This window comes from Erythrolamprus reginae, chromosome 1 (genome assembly GCF_031021105.1).
Source record: "Erythrolamprus reginae isolate rEryReg1 chromosome 1, rEryReg1.hap1, whole genome shotgun sequence".
NCBI classification, from domain to species: Eukaryota; Metazoa; Chordata; class Lepidosauria; order Squamata; family Dipsadidae; genus Erythrolamprus; species Erythrolamprus reginae.
Window position 1 is genome coordinate 188,638,679 of NC_091950.1, and position 19,925 is coordinate 188,658,603.

Here is a 19,925-nt window from a genome sequence, read left to right on the forward strand (position 1 = left end):
TGATGTGATGGTTCAATTACCCGGCTGAATCAAGTCATTCCTTTGAAGTTTTGCATAACAAAATGCACCTCACGTTTACTCCGGTTTTGGGATCTCGGATCCAGTGGTTCTGGAGTGATCATTTTCTACACTGTGGCTTTAGAAGTTGAAGCCTAAAAGGACACACCCCAAAGTCTTAATGCACTAGATCTATTAATCTTAATTCTCTGCAAGATAATAGCGGGAGGGGAGAAAGGTGACAGAACAATGCAGATTTTTCTCTTTATTTCAAGATAATTGTTAACTCTTTTAAAAGTGCAATGACAATGTTTTGAAAAACTCTGTTAAAATCAATAGTTCTAAGTTTTAACGCCAGTGTAGCTGGCTATAGATTATTAACACAAGCGCTTATCAATGCTAGAGTAAGTAGCAATATCTCCTATCTTTGGAGAAGTGTCAAGATCTGTTTGAAACCCAAATGAGGTTGAATGTGGTCAGACATTTTCATTTTTAATACATCAACTTCTCTAACCACAGAGGCTGCAAATCTGGCTCTCAATTTAACTGAATAATCATTCATTCATTCATTCATTCATTCATTTATTTATTTATTTATTTATTTATTTATTTATTTATTTATTTATTTATTTATTTATTAAATTTGTATGCCGCCCCTCTCTGTAGACTCGGGGCGGCTCACAGCAGTAATAGAAAAACAATATACAATACAAATCTAATAATTAAAACTAAAAACCCATAATTTAAAAAACATGCACACAACATACCATACATAAACAATATAGGCCTGGGGAAGTTATCTCAGTTCCCCCATACCTGACGACAGAGGTGGGTTTTAAGGAGCTTACGAAAGGCAAGGAGGGTGGGGGCAATTCTGATCTGCCAAAAGTAGGCCCAATCATTTGCTGATTTAGGTAACCCACTAGATAAACTCCCAAAGAACTGAACCAAAACCCCAAAGAGCTCAAGAGGCTCCATGTGTCTTTTAAAGATGAACTTCTTTGCTATGTCTGACAGGATCCATGCCTTAGAAGCAACCACAAAGACCCAACAAACCATTGAAACAAAATTAGAAGCACAACTACTGGCATGCCTAGAATCATGACTTCTGGCATACCTAGAACCACGTTTTGCAAATGATGAGCCTGACATCAACATAGTATGCAGCATCATCAGCAGTCATCATACACAAACCATTACCTTCAACAACATCATCGAAGCTTCTAGAGATGGCCCTATGCACAAGAATAATGACTGCTCGGTGGCTCCCCAATTCTGCAGAGTGGTTTGTAAAAACGAGTCCAGCAAATGGAAATTCATCTACACTATAAACTCTATTGCCAAAAACAATACCAAACACAGCAAACTTAGATATATTTCTATTATAGTGTATTTGCTCCTGTGAACTCAGTGCAGAACTCAAAAGTCAACTAGATCTAGGCGAAACAAATTTATATATAGATTACCATGCCAACCGCATAAAAGACCTGCAATCCATCCCACAACATTCACATCATCCCACAACATCCAACCCACCATCCCACAACAATAAAACAACATCCCACCCACCACCAACCAAGACTAGGTAAGCGTACGCCTTACTTCCTCAATCTAATCTCAACTGCAAACTCTGTTCTCTGGCTGTAACGCTGCTGCTGATCTCTATAACATCTTTTTGCTCAAAGTCAAAAGAACTATCAGACTACACTAATAACCACCATAATCAAGAAAAACAAACTACCCATATCAATAAGGAAGCTACAACCCCCCCCCCCCAAAAAAAAATCCCTCTGGCAAAAAAATAAAGCAGGCTATGTAGCTAGCTTCAAAAACCACTACAAAAATATATGCCACCAAATAAAGACGGAATGGTCCAACTATCACAGCAAACAAGAGAAAAACCTTCTGTGCACAAAATCCAACCAAGCCTTCTACAACTTCGTAAATAACAAACTCAAAGATTTGAGACCATTCCACCACTAAAAGGATCCAAGAATGCTACGCTGAAACAATCAAAGCTAGCCAACACATTATTTGGCTCAGTCTTTATAAACAGCAATGGCTCATCCCCAAAATTCCCTAGATGTACCAGAAATACTCACAACGATTTAACACAAATAGACTTCACTGAAGACAATATTGAAAAGTCATTGCACATCCTAAGACCTTCTCTGTCAATTGGATATGATGGACTGTGTGCATACTTCCCAAAAAAGCTTCCTACAGCCATAGCTGAACCACTAAGTATAATCTTTGAAAAATCCTATAGGACCAGTTTCCTACCAAACCTATGATCACTAGCCACAGTCATCCCCATGTTCAAAAAGGGAGATCCCAGTCTAGTAGAAAACTACAGACCAATCTCTCTATGCTGCGATACATGCAAAGTCATGGAATCAATCATTAATCAATCCATTACCCTCTACCTAGAAACTAACAACCTACTTTCAAGCAAGTAATTCAGTTTCAACAAAAAATTATCCTGCAATCTACAACTACTACACTGCAAAAACATATGGACCTCAAAACCTAACCAGGGTAAAACAATAGATACAATTTATATTGACTTCTGTAAAACCTTCAGCTCAGTTCATGATAAATTACTTCTGAAACTGAAATCCTATGGCCTCTCTGGACCCCTACATGACTGGATAACTGCGTTCTTGTCAAACAGACAACAAGTGGTCAAAATGTTCCTATTAACAGCAGTGTACACCAAGACAGCGTACTAGGACCAACACTCTTTATACTCTACATAAATTACCTTTGCAATCACATTACAAGCAATGTGTTCTTTTCACCGATGATGTAAAACTCTTCAACACCACTGACAATAATGCTACCCTGCAAAAAGATTTTGACTCTGTGTCAGAATGGTCAAACATCTGGCAACTCCAAATTTCAACCAAAAAATGCTCTGTCCTGCACATTGGCAAAAAGAATCAGAACACCAAAAATAAGCTGAATAAACAAGACCCTACAGATGAACCTTACTCTGTCAAAGATCTTGGAATACTTATATCAAATGAACTAGGTGACAAAGCCCACTGCAACAACATCGCCAAAAAGGCTTCAAGAGTTTTTAATCTAACCTTACACAGCTTCTTCTCCAGTAATATCACACTACTAACCAGAGCATACAAAACATTTGCCAGACCAATCCTTGAATACAGCTCATCTGTCTGAAACCAACACCACATATCGGACATAAATACATTAAGAAGTGTCCAGAGATACTTTACTAGAAGAATCCTTCACTCCTCTACTTGCAACAGAATACCTTACACAACCAGACTTGAAATCCTGAGCTTAGAAAGCTTAGAACTTTGGTGCCTTTGGCACGACCTAAGCATAAGTCATAAAATTATCTGCTACAACATCCTACCTGTCAACAATTACTTCAGTTACAACCACAGCAATACACAAGCACTCAACAGATAGAAACTTAAAGTGAACCTCCCCAAATTTGACTGTAGAAAATATGACTTTAGCAACAGAGTGGTTAATTCCTGGAACTCAACACCGGACTCTGTGGTTTCGTCACCAAACCTCCAAAAGCTTACCCTTAAACTATGTACTGTTGACCTCACCTGATTCCTAAGAGGCCAGTAAGGGACATGCATAAGCCCACCAACATGCCTACCATCTCTATCTAATTGTTCTCTCTTATCATTACCCATCTTATGTATATAAACAATGTTACATCTATCTATTACATATCTATTACAAATACATACTTGTCAAATAAATAAAATAAAATAAAATAAAATGATAAAAATAAATAAAAATAGATAACTGGAAATACTTTGTACTCACTCACCCACAACTTATTGATGCATTACTGACGTTTTGATGATGGGAATCGTTAATCCAAACTATTGTGTTATTCATGCACACTTTGTTTGGGTCATTCAGCTCTTGTTTTTCAATGTCGTATTGAATAAATGTATCCGTCATGAGCCCAAAAACAATCAGCATGGCTGGTTGAGCTACTCCATGAAGAATGGCACAAATACCTCCTGAAACCATCATCAGTATCTCACTCGAAGAAGCAAATCTGAACTGTAAGGAATAAGAGGCAATGTTTGTTCATCAGTAGTTTTCACATTGTTTGCTTTTATGTTACTAATCCATTATTTTTATTAATGATAGAGCATTGCCGTCTTTCAGGTGTAACAGGTCCCTGTCTCCCAACTTCAATTTGTAACAGAGGACCTTTCCAATTAAATTCCCCCAGCACAGATAATTGTAAAAACAATCGTCTTTTAGTTACTACAAACTGGGGCCAGTGGTTGTTGTTAAGTGAAATCACAACTGGGTTTACAAGAGAGCCGGAGTGGCGCAGCAGGTAGAGTGCTGTACTGTAGGCCACTGAAACTGACTGTAGATCTGAAGGTCAATGGTTCAAATCTCAGCACCGGCTCAAGGTTGACTCAGCCTTCCATCCTTCCGAAGTGGGTGAAAAGAGGACCCAGATTGTGGGGGCAATAGGCTGGCTCTGTTAAAAAGTGCTATTGCTAAAATCTTGTAAGCAGCCCTGACTCTAAGGAGAAGGGCGGCATAAAAATAAAATAAACAAGCAAACAAATAAATAAATATGATGATGATGATAATAATAATAATAATAATAATAATCTTCAGAATTCTTTTGCTTTATAGACATGCAAAGATTGTAAATGTGAAGATTGATTTTTGTCATCACTGTTGTAATTATAAAGAGTTGCTAAAGGAAACAGATGCTAAATGAAGAGTATCAGTAAAAATGTTTAGGGAAGAAAGGGGATTTGATTTTGTGTAGTGAAATGACTGGGGCTTCACTGTTGGTTCTGAAAACCAGTTTCCAGGTTGGACTACTGTCACTGGTTTGTGTCTGGTTTCAGTCTTTAAATGTTAAGGTTTGAGTAAGTGAAGAGCTTCACTTCTATTCTATCAACCTCTTCATTTGATACCATGGTTCAAAACTGATAATGCAGAAACTCAGGTTAGATGCACAGTCTTAACAATCTGTGCAGAATGTCTATACATCCATACACAAACATACATTCAGGTGAAACTCAAAAAATTAGAATATCGTGCAAAAGTTTATTTATTTCAGTAATGCAACTTAAAAGTGAAGCAATAAACAAACAAACAAACAAATAAATAAATGTTTTCAACAGTTTTACGCCGTCGTCTCCTGACTGGCCCAACGTCACCCAGATAGTTTTTTGTCTAAGGTGATTCAGAACCCAAATTTCTAGCATGATGCTTCAAACTCCACCAAGATGACCCTCAGAATAAAAACAGAGTGCTTTCTTGGAAAACTGAAATTTTGTTTTTATTTTGATTGGACTAGGTTCTGGTGGTACTAGATAGAAATGTTTCTGAGCCTTGCTCTCAAGAAATAATAATGACAACCAGGAATGTTATTACCAGCTGAAAGAATCCAATTCGAATCTCATCTTTTCTCTTGTCTGGTATCCTTCAAAAAAAGGAAAAACATGAGGCATTACACATGTGGTTTTTCTCCTTCGTGTAGATTTGCCAGGACCTTCTTCAAGATGGAAGACAATGTTTTCCTACTAGCAGTTTTGCCTCACAGATGACTCCCATTCAATTCAATCCAGCAGATAAAATATACTGTTCAAAAAAATAAAGGGAACACTCCAAGAACACATCCTAGATCTGAATGAATGAAATATTCTCATTGAATACTTCGTTCTGTACAAAGTTGAACTGCACAACAGCATGAGAAATTGATTGTCAATCAGTGTTGCTTCCAAAGTAGACAGTTTGATTTCACAGAAGTTTGATTTACTTGGAGTTATATTGTGTTGTTTAAGTGTTCTCTTTATTTTTTTTGAGCAGTGTATTTCAAAGAGATGGAGAAGCTCCTTCCTTTTTTGCTTCAAATCTTAGGACCCGCAAACAGTGTCTTTATAAAAAAGTACAATGTCACAAATGTCATGACTCATAAGGTTAGACAGAGGTAGTGTTTTTCTGTTGCAGCCCTGATGCTGTTAAATGGCCCTCCTCCTGAAGATCAGGCTAGTTCCCTGAATTGAGACTGACATTGTTATATTTAGTTTTATATACTAGCATGTGTTTGTTGTATTATTGTTGTACCATGCATATTCTAAATTTAACTTTTAAAAAAATCTGCTGAAAGTCATTTTGATTGCAGCAGCATGGAAATATGGTTCATAAACAAAATACCTAAGAATCATTGTACAAATTCAGTTTTATCAGGTGCCTGGATCTCATCAGTTATATAAAGGGACAATTAACCCTTTCCAGTAATATATGAAAGAGTTACACCCTTATTCTGATATCCGTAACTTATTGAAGGAAGTACTTTGTTGATGCATATTAAAATCAAAGGGGAATTTTGCTAATGGCTTCATAGGCTGGCAATTAAGGGAGTTGTAGTTCCAGGTAGTTGATACTATCAGGTAATTGATACTATAATTTCCCCAACCTAACACGTTGAGGAAATTGATCTAAACTGAAGATATTCATTTGAATTTTCTGAAAAGGTCAAATTAGTAACTTGCAACGGACATTGTAGCTGATTCATATCTTTATATTCTTATTCAGCTTTCTTACTTTTCAAACTTTTTACATATGTATTCCGTCACGATGCGAACCGGTAGGGAAGGTAAACGGAACCCACCCCTACACCAAACCAATAGTTGGACTCAGTGACCTAACAAAGAGGTCCTTGGATTATGATTGTGTAAGCCTCGCCCTGAAGTAGATAAGGGAAATGACTGACATACTGAATCGTTACATAAGGACACACAGGCAACTATTTCCAGGGAAAGAGGAAGATGTGGTAGTCCAAAGGTTAAGATTCAAAGGATAAGAACTGTTTGATTTTTTTAAAGAGCAGCTTGATATTTTAAGCAGAAGCCAACCTGTTGAGACATCTGTATGAGGACTATTTAATATTTGGCATTATCATATTAAAATATTTTATTCTCTTGACATTATTCCACCCTGCCTCCTTCTCCCAAAAAGCTTAATGGAATGCATGAAATCAGCAAATGCACTTTTAGAAAAGAAGAAAATTTGTCTTACTCGTGCTCCTTTGCATTGTTCTTTGAAGAGGCTCCATTCTTCCCACCAAAATTCCTGCAAAAGACAATATGTTTTTTCTCACTGGGAGCAAGCTTATCTATCCAGTTCTGTTCAGAGTCAATCGCACCGATAATCTCTTCTTCCAAATATAGTCTGCAGCTGTGTGTGTGTTAGAGTTCAATAAGAATATTATCTTTCAAAGAAATATTATTTGAAAAGCCTTGAAATGCAAAGAAGGGTTTTTTTTTAATTCAGAATGAGGTTTAAATGTAATCAAAAGACCGTTTTGCCACCCCCTTCCAAAAGAGAGTGGAATTCAGGACCAGGCTTAGCATACTTGGCACACTGATTATTGATGGAGATTGAGCACAGTGGAAAAAACTGGCAAGAGTGAAATCTCCAACAAAATATTTTACTTTGGTGAAGATTTGGACAAAGCTTTGAGGCTGAGCAACAGGACTCCAAAGAGCAAAACAGCTGCTTTGTTAGAGATAGTGGGTTGAAGCAAGGGCATACACTAGGGGTGACAAACTCAAGGCTCATAGACTGAATTGGGCCAGTGGGGTGCTTAGATCTGGCCCACGGGGTCACCCTGGGAAAGCAAAGGACCAGCCCACAATGCAAATTTTTTTACTACCAATCTGTGGGTGTGGCTTATTTTGTGGGCATGTCTTGATGGTCATGTGACTGGGTGGGAGTGGCTTCTGTGCATGCACAGAAGCAAAAAACAAGCCAAAAATGCCCCCATATAAAATTCAAAAAAAAAATCTGATTTCTTTAAAGATGGCAGTTCCCATGAACCGTCATTGACTGACCAGTCAGTGACCAGTCACTGACTGACCAGTTCAGTGACATCATTGTGACATCACCAGCAGATTGCTAACTGTTTGCGTGAATCAGTCTGAACCAGGAGGAGCCCACCTCTGCTGCAGTGCCTCTATGTAACCTTCCCAAGTTCCTTTTTTGGCTGCAACAGCCTCCTGCAACCCTCTGTCAGCAAAAATGTAGCCTGTATGGGCTGCTTGCAGCCCCTTGAGCTCACGTTTTATTGGTAGAGGGTTGCAGGAGGCCATTGCGGCCTAAGACAGAGCCTTAATGAATGACATTGAGCTGGCTACACCCACCCTGGCTACACCAACCCTGGCAACACCCACTCCGATTACATCAACTCCTGGCTCCCCAAGGTCAAACCCAACCCTTATGCAGCCCCCAATGAAATCAAGTTTGACAACCTGGCATACACATATAGAAGGGTAGAGAAGCCCTAGAATCAGCCCTTTGCATTGGACAAAATGCTTCAACAAAGTCGTCCCACAGGTCCTTCACAAGGTGTGGGACCCAACATGCTCAAAGGAACTAAGGGTTTGGCAGATGTCAGAACAGCTTAGAATCCAGAGGTGCAGGGAAGGGGTGAGCAGGGAGGGGAGAGGCAGAGAAAATGAGCGGGAGCATCCTGAAAAATAGCCAGAAGAGATGACATCTGGAAGAATTAGAAGCTCCACCTCCAACGTGTTTTTGAAGGCCTCACCTCTACACCCTTCTAGAGCTCTGACTTACTTTGCTTTGCTGATGTCATTATCTGTTGGGGAAGAAATACATGGAAGTTAATATGGAAGTGAAATCTTTAGTGAGATGTTTTTATTTCTCCTATCAATCGCCTATATGCATATATTCGCTTTTGGCTTTCCTCGCTACATTGATCTTTTCACAATACAATGGAGTTCATTTGCACTCATGACTTTTATAAAAATCCAGAATAGATCAAACGGAAACATCTTCAGTTTTGGTTCTCTTTCCTTATGCATGAGAAAGAACAACACAGATTTTAGATTTGACCTTTGTCTTTTTAAGAGAAGTGGGAGGAAAATGACTTCTTCTTCCTCACGTAGGAGGAAAACTACTTCTTCCTCAAGGAAAAAACAATTCAGCTGCCTTTTGAAAAAGTACTTTTGAGATAGGAGGAAAACTGACCTTCCACATTTAACTAATTCAAAAATCCTTGTCTGGACCCCTCATCAAACCCCTTATGCTTTCAGCTATCTTGCCTTTGCCTACTCAAACATCTAACTCTATTCATTTTATAAAGCATTTTATTTTAGATTTTCACCCTGCTTTTCTAGGTTGTTGTCACTTTTTTTTCCAAATAATCATGAAGACTTAACAGTGAGTTTAAAAACGACAAAAAAAAAAAAAGCAAAATGAGAACATCAATACAGTAAAAATTGGAGCTGAAAGTAAACATTATAATGCATTAACTATTAAAAGTAAAAAATAAAAAACATCATAAGTGTTAACATGCTAAATGTGACCAACGGTTTTTAGGATAGATAATGCAATAAGACATAGTACAAGGATAGATTAAATAACGATACGTAAAACTACACAAGATTATCAAGCATTTATGTTGAAGATTTGGAAGTTTGGAGAGAAACAGATTGTTTCTCTTGTTTTTAACCAAAACTTTTTTTAAAAAAAATGATTTTTTGTTTTTTATTTTTGGGGTTTTTTGTGTGTTTCAGGGTGAGGTTTTTTTGGTTTTTTTTCTCTATGTTTTTGTATTTGACTTTCCTTCTATTATTCTTACATTATGATTATGTATATGTGAAGTTTGCATATTTCAATAATATCTTTTTTTTTTTAAAGGTAAGAAGTAGAAGAGATGTCCTTTTTTTCTGTCTTCCTGAATATTGGGCCAAACAGTGCTTCCCAGGGAGTGTGTCCTTCTATCCAGTAGAGCAGTGTTTCCCAACCTTGGCAAATTGAAGATATCTGGACTTCAACTCCCAGAATTCCCCAGCCAGCGTTCGCTGGCTGGGGAATTCTAGGAATTGAAGTCCAAATATCTTCAAGTTGCCAAGGTTGGGAAACACTGCAGTAGTGGGTTCCTACCGGCAGGGTTGATGCCATCGCCCCAGTAGCAAAAATTGAGCTCTGCATCTCCAGCATGCGTGCACGCATTCAAGTGAGATTTTGCTTCTGCACATGCCCAAGAAGCAAAATCTTGCAAGGAAACGCACATGCGTGTGAGATTTCAGCAAATTTTTGCTTTTGAGCTTGCCCAGAAGCAAAAAAAATAGCCAAAATCTCACGCATATTTCCCGTCACAAAATTTTGCTTCCTGCACATGCACAGAAGCAAAATCTCGCTCACATGCACATGTATACATGCTGGAAATGTGCAGCTGCATGCACAGTGCACCAGTAGCAGCATGAGCAGCCTCTTCCAGTGTAACATGTAGGCAGAGTTTTGGCAGTAAGGAAGGTAAAGTATCCTTAAAAGACCTTTTATACTGGCTTAGCTATGCAGGTGGATAGTAAACGTCTGGATTCCAAGCCATTAACAGCTTTAAAGATAATACTCATATCTTTAAGGCTAGAGTCATTTGTTAAAGATAATGGCATTTTTTTTAATATAGCAAAACCAGCCTACATACTGCATGTCACTGTGAATATACAGTATCCTGCACTACAGTCAAATGGCTAACAGCAATTTGCATATATACATTTATGTGAATAAGTGTGTAGGACTTTGGATTTACAGTAGAGCAGTGGTGTCAAACTTGAGGTGCGTGGGCCAGATGTATTACATGTTCTCCTCGCCTACCCCTATTTTAACGAAGGGTGGGGGAGTTGCAATACGTCATGGGACAACAATGTGTTGTTGCAAGCAGTGTTCCCTCTAATTTTTTGGGGGGGTGGGCGGAAAAGTATAGTGTCTGAGCGGCAGTCCCTTCGGGACTGGGCGGCACAGAAATAATAAATAAATAAATAAATAAATAAATAAATAAATAAATAAAAACAAACAAACAAACAAACAAACAAACAAATAAAAAACCCACCCTGTTTTGCCTCAGAGAATTTCAAAATAAAATACTGTACTGTGTGTCTATAACAGTGAGCTCATAATAGGGCAACTCTATCAATATCAAAATGCCACTTAAATAGTTGAGCTAGTTTCAAACTAGATTTTGATTTTCTTTCTCTCTTCCTTACTCCCATTCTTTTTCTTTTTCTTTTCCTTCCTCTCTTTTTTCTATCTGTTTCTCTCTCTTCCTTTCTCTCTCCTTCCCTCTCACTCTTTCCCTCTCGGCTTCTGGGCAGGTTTGGAAAACTCTGAGTTGATGATGATTTTTAAGTGAGCGATTGCTCACCGCTCAGCTTAGAGGGAACTATGGTTGCAAGTCTGACACCCCTAATTTAGAGGGGGAAATGTTTTTCATAGAGCATGGACTTTTCATGCAAAACATGGACATGTCCTTCTGGGAGAAGATGCAACTTTAAAAAGCTGCTAAGAGGGTTGGGGTTTTTCTTAAGTTTCAGTAAAATCAGTGAATCCATTTTGTTCTTTTCCTTTCTGTGAATAATATTCTATCCCTGAAGCAGTTAAAAACTATTATTTATGCCAAAAAGTTAGCAGTCAGCCTTTCATGACTATTTAATTCAAGACACATTTTTTTAAATAAACCAAAAGGGAGAAGATTTGATTTATCTCCTTGTGAATTAGGATCAAATCTATTTTTAATAGTACTTGACTATAACAAAGTAAAAGCAGTGTAGTAGAGAAAACATTGTTCTAAACAATGACCATACAATAAACCATAATCAAGGGATGTTAATGAACAAATTAGGTTTACTTATTACTATATGAGGTCAAGAAGTGTTGCAAGTTCTAAGACTTACGTGACTCGTTTGATTCAAAGGCCAAATTATCTTCTCCAATTCTTTTAATACTGTACAAAGTAACTGGTTCAGGCATGATTAGCGTCTTTCAATTCCTATAAAAATCCAAGAAATTGTGATTCTGTGGTGGGCTAATATCAAACCATATAATGAGATTTGATGCCCCTAACAGGTCTCTAGCTGCTCTCTGGCAGCCATTAATTTATTTAAAAATAGTAATCAAAATCTGTTAGTAGGTTGAATACCAATAATAAACATCCATGGAATATATAACTTTAAAAACAAAATTTAATAACTGGACTATGGATAAAATAATGCAACTTATCAAAAAGCAATAAAATAGGCGATATCTATAATGGAATGGAATTAAACAGCTCTGTTTTAATAGTTTTCAGAAACTAACAAGGCAAGAGCTGCTTAGATTTCAGTCTAGAGATTTCCATAGCATCAACATCAGTATCAAAAAGCCACATCTGTAGTCTTCCATCCCCATCATCACCCAGAAATGGGGATTGCTAATAGATTTTTTATGCACAGTGGTAAGATTTACCCACAGAAAAAACAAGTGTACCAATCTGCCTTCCATTGAGGATCTATATACTGCACCTGTCAAAAAGAGGGCTGTGACCCCTCACATCCTGGACATAAATTGTTTCAACTTCTACCCTCAAAATGATGCTGTAGAGCACTGCACACCAGGACAACAAGACACAAGGATAGTTTTTCCCCCAAATGCCATCACTCTGCTTAACAACTAATTCCCACAACACTGTCAAATTATCTACTAAAACTGTATTACTATTCTTCTTCTCATCCTTACTAGTACCTCCCTTCCCTCTTATGGTTATATTCTTGTTGCTCGTATCTTTACAACTTACATTGTTCTTATTGTTTCCTAGTACTTATTAGTATCCCATGGCAATCATTAAGTGCTGTACCACCTGATTCTTGACAAATGTACCTTTTTCTTTTTATGTACACTGAGAGCATATGCACCAAGACAAATTCCTTGTGTGTCCAATCACACTTGGCCAATAAAGAATTCTATTCTATTCTATTCTATTCTATTCTATTGTATCTTATGATTCTTGACCAATATATTTTATTTTTTCTTTATGTACACAGAGAGCATATGCACCAAGACAAATTCCTTGTGTGTCCAATCACACTTGGCCAATAAAGAATTCTATTCTATTCTATTCTATTCTATTCTATTCTATTGTATCTTATGATTCTTGACCAATATATTTTATTTTTTCTTTATGTACACAGAGAGCATATGCACCAAAACAAATTCCTTGTGTGTCCAATCACACTTGGCCAATAAAGAATTCTATTCTATTCTATTTTATTCTATTGTATCTTATGATTCTTACAAATATATTTTATTTTTTCTTTATGTACACAGAGAGCATATGCACCAAAACAAATTCCTTGTGTGTCCAATCACACTTGTCCAATAAAGAATTCTATTCTATTCTCTATTCCCTCTCACAACACAAATGCCAGATGTTGCTTTAAACCAGGTGTCAGCAACCTGCAGCCCTGAAGCCATGCCCACCCAGGTTTTGTGGCTCCTGGTGTTTTCTTTTCTGTGGGAAACAGGTCCAAATGGCTCTTTGAGTGTTTAAGCTTGCAGACCCCTGCTTTAAACCAACCTGACCGTACATGAGGGCTTTGTGCAGCAGATTAATTGAATTTTTTTCCCTCATCCCAGGCTTTCCCATCTGTTTAATTATGTTGGAGTAATCATAGGTCTCTCAAAATATTAATTTTTGTTTTTAAGCTATGGATTCTACAAGTGTTTGTTCAGATCGCTTCTACATTGTTTCCAATGATCCAATAAAGGATTATCCAATAATTCTTAATTTGACTTAGACACACTTGATTGTCTTATATATTTACAGCCATCTCCCCTCATTGCCCAATAGATACCTTTACAATGTTTTGAATTCCATACTCTGTTTACCAAGAAGCTACATTGCTGGAAATGTATGTTATTATATATTTTTTTACTTCTTCATATATGTTTTTGCCATTTGTTTGTTATTTGAGAGGTTTTTTTTAAAAAAAATCCTGTCCTGATGGTGAGTTTTTGGTTTTTTTTCTCTTTGGCAAGAGAAGATCCCTCTGTCTCCAAGAGCAAATACTAATCCCAGTAAGAAACAACCGAAATGTTACAAATGAGAGAAAAACTGACTGGTTGGCAAATGAGTTTAAAAACTGACTTCCAAGATGTCCACATCCATTCTGTATTTATTAGTTCTCCTTTGTCTTTTTTTTCAGCCAGCACTTGCTTGATTTATACATCTGCGCTCAAGAGGGCAAAGTGGAGGCGGCTTGCTGTTTCCCCCACAAATTTGGCTTCTTAAAAAACCGCTTTTCTAAACAAGTGAAGGGAGATGGTGCAGAGACTGTCCAAGCTAGAGCTGCAAAATAGCCAACATAGCCTGCCAAAAGCAGTCCAATCTAATTAATCTTCCCTTCTGGAGCCTGATTTGGAAAAAAGAAAAAGAAAAACATCAGAGCTCATTGGAATGATATATGGTTTTCACTGTGTGCTGCTTTAAGGAAAGTTCTCTCTCTACCCCAAGGTTATCTTTCTGCTGTGCTTCAGAGCAAAGGTCTCCAACCTTGACAACTATAAGCTTGGCGTACTTCAACTCCCAGAATTACCTAGCCAGCTTCAGCCAAGGTTGAAGACTCCTGCTTCAGAGCACAGATGCAGATTGCCATGTTAGGTGGGTAACACTTTGCGCAGGGAGGAGTAAACTCCCAGCATTCCACCCTTGAAATCTGGCTGCAAAAGGAGCCTATTTCCTAACATGGGAGGTTTTTTTCCGAGATGGAAAACAAGAATCATTTTCATCCCAAAGGCTCCCCATTTATCCTCCCACTGTTGATGGTATGTTTTCAATTGGAAACCAACCAACTCTTCCCTGATAGTATCATCACTCTTCAAGAACTGTTATTCATAATTTCCCAGTGGGCTAGGAAAATGCATCTTCTTAGTAATCCAATCATGGGATCTTAAGCCTCTTCTCCTTTTTTTGCTGATCACACAACCTCAATCAGTTGGACAGCAGAAGATAACACAATGCCCTAAATCTTTTCCAATGTGTTGCATGCTTTCTCTTCTTATTTTTTTTAAATAGGGTTTTAAATGAGCCTTGCAACCCTGAGTCCATGCTTGTGTGTCTGGAACCTTTACGGCAACATCACAATAATTGGACTCTACTCCAATTGTTCAAACACAACTCTGTAGGTACAATTTCTCTAGCAGGATATTGTTGAACATATTGCCCCTCCTGACAGTGTTACACTGAGGCTTCCCTCTTTTGAGGAAAGTGACCTAAGTTTTACCCAAGATGGAGTAAAATGCTGGGTCTGAGTCTAGTTGGAATTTTATTTTCTGCTTTTAAGCCACAGATTCAACAAGCATTTGTTCAGATCGCTCCTATAGTGTTTCCGACAAGCCAATAAAGGATTATCCATTAATTCTTTGTATTCACGTCATTCAATTAAGACATCCTTATATCCACCCAGCAAGTCCAATAAATACATTTATGATGTTCTGAATTCCATATTCAGAACAAGTGTGGAAGTTACCAAGAAATTGCATTGCTGGAAATGTATGTTATTTTTTTTCAACCCCTCCTCATCTCACACCCCCCCCCCCAATTTGTTTGCTTTTTGAGTTATTTTTAATCCTGTCCCTTTCACGAATATACTAATTCTCTTTAAATGTTTAACATAGATAAGTCTAATTGCTGATCACACAACCTCAATCAGTTGGACAGCAGAAGATAACACAATGCCCTAAATCTTTTCCAATGTGTTGCATGCTTTCTCTTCTTATTTTTTTTAAATAGGGTTTTAAATGAGCCTTGCAAGAGATGATTCCAGCACTCAAAATAGCTTCTAAGAATTGGGAAAGGGATAATAGTTGGAGGCATCTGAATTTGAAGATGCTTCCATATAGGGCAACCCCTGAGTCCATGCTTGTGTGTCTGGAACCTTTATGGCAACATCACAATAATTGGACTCTACTCCAATTGTTCAAACACAACATATCTGCTGACTGAAAGGAGACTCTTGCTTAAAACCAAATTTTATTTCTAAAAACCTCATCTTGACTCTACCTGGCCAAAGAGAATGTAAGACATAGAATAGTATTCAGAAAGTACTGCTAGTATTCAATTACTAGCAAATTGGGACATGCATATTTTGCCTTCATTGCTCAGCCTCTTACTGGCTGTTTGCCTGGCAAGGGAACCAAAAGCAGTGTACAACGCTGCCTAAAAAACAACCCAAGGCACACAAACTGACCTATGGTAACAAATTGTTACTAACAATGTACACTAGCAACAAGGACAGCTTTAAAAACAAACAAACCAGAAGCTGTGTGTTGGTTACAATGACGTTTACGGCAGAGACAAAGAAATCAGATTGACGAAAATGACATTATGATCTGTTGCCTGTTTTCCAGATGCGTCATGAAGTTTCATGCACACCCAGAAGCGGTGGGGTTTGCAACAGAAAAGGATAGCACCGTTTGAGTCACTGCCATAAACTAAGAGAATTGGCTTCAGGGTCTGATAGATCAGAACGTCATCGGTTGCCCTAATCACAGGGTCTTGGATAAGATGTGAGATTGTGTGAAGCATGGATAGACGTACATCTGTCAACCTGTTGCTTCAGGGTTACTAATCCCGTGTCCTGACTGACTGTGCCACTCTGTCACGCTATGATGACACAATTAACTTTGATTGATCTATTATTTTTTAAAGTGTCAACAGTGCTGATGGGCTGGCTTTCTTATTTTGGCTCCTATCCATAGTCTTCCCTTCCCAACATATTTCTCCATTCGTTTATTTTGCTTTAAACACAGGGTTCTCCCTCAACTGTAATATTTAGCCTTCTCTCATTCATGCACTAGATCCCTTCACCAGGGTCCCACAGAAACCTGTTTTCCCTCTCACCCTCATGGCATTTAATACCAACAGTCTTCTTTTCACTATCATAGTTTGGACACATCATGCAAAGACCTGGCTCTCTTTGCCAATCCATAATGTTGCAAAGGGTAGATAGAAAGAAAGATGATGACCAACAAGAAGTTGGGAGGATTTGATTCCAGCAACTATGAGTGTAACTTTGGAGGACCTGAAAGGTCAGGCTGGGAAGTGTTGTTGTGAGCCGCCCCGAGTCTTCAGAGAGGGGCGGCATACAAATCTAATAAATTGAATTGAATTGAATTGAAGTGATTATGCTGGACAAGTTCTGTTTATGTAATCTCTAAAAGTTGACACCAACTTGATAGTGTGTAATAAACTCAACAGAGATATAAACCTCAATATATATGAACCCAGAACAAGATGCGCAATGGGAATGTTTTCACTACGTATCTGTGGGTACATTATTGTACAAACATGCAAACATGCATACACACACACACACATACATACATACACACACTTACTTACACATAGTGAAGGGCTACTGAAATTTTTACTACCACACTCCGGGCGGGGCTTATACAGGATGTCCTGCATTTTCTTTCAACATCTTTCAGTGCAAATTGGGTGCTCTGGGGTGGAGCTCCATTTTTGCTACCCCACTGCACATACACACACCATCTGGGCAGTAGCCCACCCCTGCTTACACATATACTGAATGTAAACATGACAAATGAACCATTTAAATAAATGTGCTTGACTCTTTGGTCTGAATTGACCCAGGGCCCGGAGAAGGCCAACTCTGTGGGACCTAACTGGTCGCTGGGATTCGTGCGGCAGAAGGTGGTCCCTGAGATAAAAGGAACAGTCCATCCAATGTATCCACGCATACATCTTTTGCCTAATATCATTCATCCAAATGAAACAGAATTTCACATATTTTTTAAAAAGATGAACTTTACACTATTAATAGAGCAAGCACCTTCATTCCTTCCAATTACAGCAAGACTGTGAGAATCTGTTCAAAATAATTTTAAAACGATTTCTTTATCTTGTTCCTTGGGCTCTTGAAATTTATATCATCATAATAGAAATGAAGTATCCAAGACACTACGTTGATGCCTTTAAACTATTCCATACAGTTATTTTCCCCTTCAGGAATAAGCATAAAAGAATGGTTTAGATGTGGTAAATGATGCAATGGGATAGCCATCACCCAGGCTTTTTTTATTTATTTATGTATTTATTCAATTCATAGGACTGCCCATCGCACAAAAGCAGTTCTGAGCAGTTAATACAACTTAACCACTCCAAATACAGAATAAACAACAATATAAAAACATACAATGGCCATTCAGGATAAGAGCCAATCAACAGCCACCAATAGTAGCACATTAGAAGTTTAATTAACCCCTCAATCTCTCCATTTAATTCAGACCCCCATTCCTAAGCATATACCTTAAAATATCATCAAAGCCTCGATTTCCCAAATCATAAATAATTCTGTTTTAATATAGTCTAAAAATGATAGGTCAATGGCTTTTCAGTACAAAACTAAATATTGTTAGTTCCATTCTTACACCTTACTGAATGTTCCTGATGTAGTCTTACTGTATAAGTATATTTTAGATTGTGTTTTTTTGCTATTTCTACTGCCTGTCATTTATTTATTAATTTATTAATTAGATTTGTATGCCGCCCCTCTCCATAGACTCGGGGCGACTAACAACAATAATAAGACTATATAAACAAATTTAATATTTAAGTTAATTTAAAAAACCCTAATTTAAGAGACCAATCATACATACAGACATACCATGCATAAATTTTATAAGTCAAGGGGGAAGGGTTCCCCCATGCCCGACGGCAGAGGTGGGTTTTAGGGAGCTTACGAAAGGCAAGGAGGGTGGGGGCAACTCTGATATCTGGGGGGAGTTGGTTCCAGAGGGTCAGGGCCACCACAAAGAAGGCTGTTCCCCTGGGTCCCGCCAAACGGCATTGTTTAGTCGACGGGACCCAGAGAAAGCCAACTCTGTGGGACCTAACTGGTCGCTGGGATTCGTGCGGCAGAAGACGGTCCCGGAGATAAAAGCAACAGTCCATCCAATCTATCCACGCATACATCTTTTGCCTAATATCATTAATCCAAATGAAACAGAATTTCACATATTTTTTTAAAAAGATGAACTTTACACTATTAATAGAGCAAGCACCTTCATTCCTTCCAATTACAGCAAGACTGTGAGAATCTGTTCAAAATAATTTTAAAACGATTTCTTGATCTTGTTCAATGTGTTTTATTTTTAACGTTATTTCCCATAAATCTAAAATAGTAAAAAAAAAAATTGTACTCACCCAATGAGGTTTTGAAAAACAAAAAGAAATAAGTACCAAATATTCCAATGCCGTCACATTAACCAATAATGTGTCTGTTCATTTTCAATGCCCACCAACTTTTGCATAGTAACTTAGTGATCAGGATTAAAGCCTCCAATGTTGCCCACGATTATTTACTTATAGGTCAGTAGCCGCAAAGTCAGCCAAGTTCATTGACATCCCATGTAGAATTTTAACTTGACCGCTGCATCACACAGCTGAATAGCCAATTTGGGATGGAGCTGGGAGCAGATAGATAAGGAGATGCACTGAAATGTTTATTCTCATTCAGGAGGAAACATTAAGTTAGTAGTTAATATACCTAGGAAAATATAAAGGATTAAGCATAGATATGGACACTGGGGAAAAAAATAAATTTAACAGATGCACCAATATTTAAAAGAGTAGGGGCATGAGTTACCTGTCTGTTAAATATAGGATGTATTGTGAACAGATATTTTTATTTATTTTATTCATTTGTCCAATACACAAATACATAGGAAGAAAAATAAACATGTGATAATATAAATGAGGGTGAAAGTGAACTTAGAGGAGAGGAAGAGAATATATGAGATAGGTGAAAGAAAGGAAAGACAATTGGACAGGGGACGAAAGGCACACCAGTGCACTTATGTACGGCCCTTACTGGCCTCTTAGGAACCTGGAGAGTCTAAGGGAGAAGTGTTGGGGGTTAGGGGTTGACACAATTGAGTCCAGTAATGAGTTCCATGCTTCAATGACTCGATTGAAAAGGAAACACAGCAGAAGGAAAGAAGGGGAGAGGAGGGAAGTAAGGAAGTGGGAGAGAAGGGGAAAGAAGGTAGAGGGAAGAGAGGGAGATACAGGCGGGGTGGGCTTC

General features: G+C 38.0%; 1 protein-coding gene across 2 annotated transcripts in view; it reads right to left on the reverse strand.

Annotated features, from left to right (window-relative positions):
* ABCB11 (ATP binding cassette subfamily B member 11) overlaps window positions 1–19,167 on the reverse strand; it is a 110,243-nt gene extending 91,076 nt beyond the window's left edge. The window contains exons 1-6 of one of the 2 annotated variants that reach the window (XM_070731729.1): window positions 19,046–19,167; window positions 11,736–11,830; window positions 8,614–8,635; window positions 7,057–7,110; window positions 5,410–5,458; window positions 3,818–4,059 (exon numbers count right to left, since the gene is read on the reverse strand). In XM_070731729.1, the coding sequence (XP_070587830.1) occupies window positions 3,818–4,059; window positions 5,410–5,458; window positions 7,057–7,110; window positions 8,614–8,635; window positions 11,736–11,811 (443 nt within the window). In that variant the 5' untranslated portion in view covers window positions 11,812–11,830; window positions 19,046–19,167. Of the gene's footprint in view, window positions 1–3,817; window positions 4,060–5,409; window positions 5,459–7,056; window positions 7,111–8,613; window positions 8,636–11,735; window positions 11,831–17,672; window positions 17,730–19,045 lie in introns of those variants that run through there. The other variant, XM_070731730.1, reaches the window with a different exon arrangement.
* Window positions 19,168–19,925: the final 758 nt, after the last annotated feature.